This window comes from Empidonax traillii, unplaced genomic scaffold, assembly GCF_003031625.1.
Source record: "Empidonax traillii isolate 1590-97213 ecotype Southwest subspecies unplaced genomic scaffold, ASM303162v1 scaffold2826:size17728, whole genome shotgun sequence".
Classification (NCBI taxonomy): Eukaryota; Metazoa; Chordata; class Aves; order Passeriformes; family Tyrannidae; genus Empidonax; species Empidonax traillii.
Window position 1 is genome coordinate 1 of NW_020958019.1, and position 1,025 is coordinate 1,025.

General features: G+C 61.3%; 1 gene segment (V, D, J or C); it reads right to left on the bottom strand.

The window, feature by feature from the left end:
• Positions 1 to 14: 14 nt before the first annotated feature.
• On the bottom strand, positions 15 to 998 carry LOC114072251. The segment is given in 2 exon segments: positions 15 to 487; positions 947 to 998. Coding segments are annotated over 2 exon segments (525 nt in total).
• Between the last annotated feature and the right edge of the window lie 27 nt (positions 999 to 1,025).

Here is a 1,025-nt window from a genome sequence, read left to right on the forward strand (position 1 = left end):
CCCAGGGACGTTCCTTAGCTCAGCTGTAGAAACAATGAAAAGCCGCAGAGCCGACGGTGGCAGTGACTGTGAGCACAGGTGGGATTTGCAGCATGTGACAAAGCCCTGCAGGCCCCGGCCGGCGCTGTGCCCCCGGCCCCGCCCGGCCCCGCCCGCGGCGGTTCGTGCCCGGCCGCAGCCCCGGCTCCTCTGGCCGTGTCTGCCAGGGCACAGTAATACACGGCCGCGTCCTGCAAACCGGGCCGGGAGAGCCAGAGGGAGCTCCAGCGACGGTCTGGCGACACCGACAGCTGCCCCGCTGGCTCCAGCACTGGTTTTGTGCCTTGGACAGTCCTTGCTATCAGCTGGGGAGGTTGGTGTGGGAACTGCCGATACCAGTAGGTATAGTCTGCAGCAATTTCGGGGTGCTGGCAAGTGATGTTCAAGCCTGTGCCCTCGGCAGTCTCTGCCCACGGGTCCTGCTGCACTTGGTTTATTTCCGTAGCCACTGCTGGAAAAGAAAGAGATTTTTAAAAAGGGGTCCAGTTCTGAGCGGTTTTATTGCCAGAGGGAGAGTCAAGACCAGGAGCTGTAAGAAGGAGCCTCACTGTAACGGCATGTAAGTGATTCTGTAATTGTTGCACGCAGAGATCAGAAAAAAAGTCAGGTCCATGCACGATGCTTGGAGCAGAAGGGAAGAGTAGGTGTTCTAGGGAAGGACAGGTTGTTGTATTCAGAGCAATAATAACTGCAGTGGTGGAAATGCAGGTGCATGGAAAAGCAGGCATTGTGCAAGCAGGCTTTAGGAACGCAACTCATGCAGACTTGTGGGGATGAGAGGTGGCAGAGAGGCGGGCAGAGAGAAAGAGATGTAGAAGAAGCAGAGGGAAGGGTTGGCGCCGGGCTCCCGGGGAAACACCCGAGCCCAGCCCCGGCCCCGCTGGTCCCCGCCGGCAGCCCCGCGCACCGAGCAGCACCGCGGCCAGCGCCGCCAGCCCCGCGCCCCGCCAGCGCCGCATCCCCCGCTCCGCCGCCCGCGCCTCGCT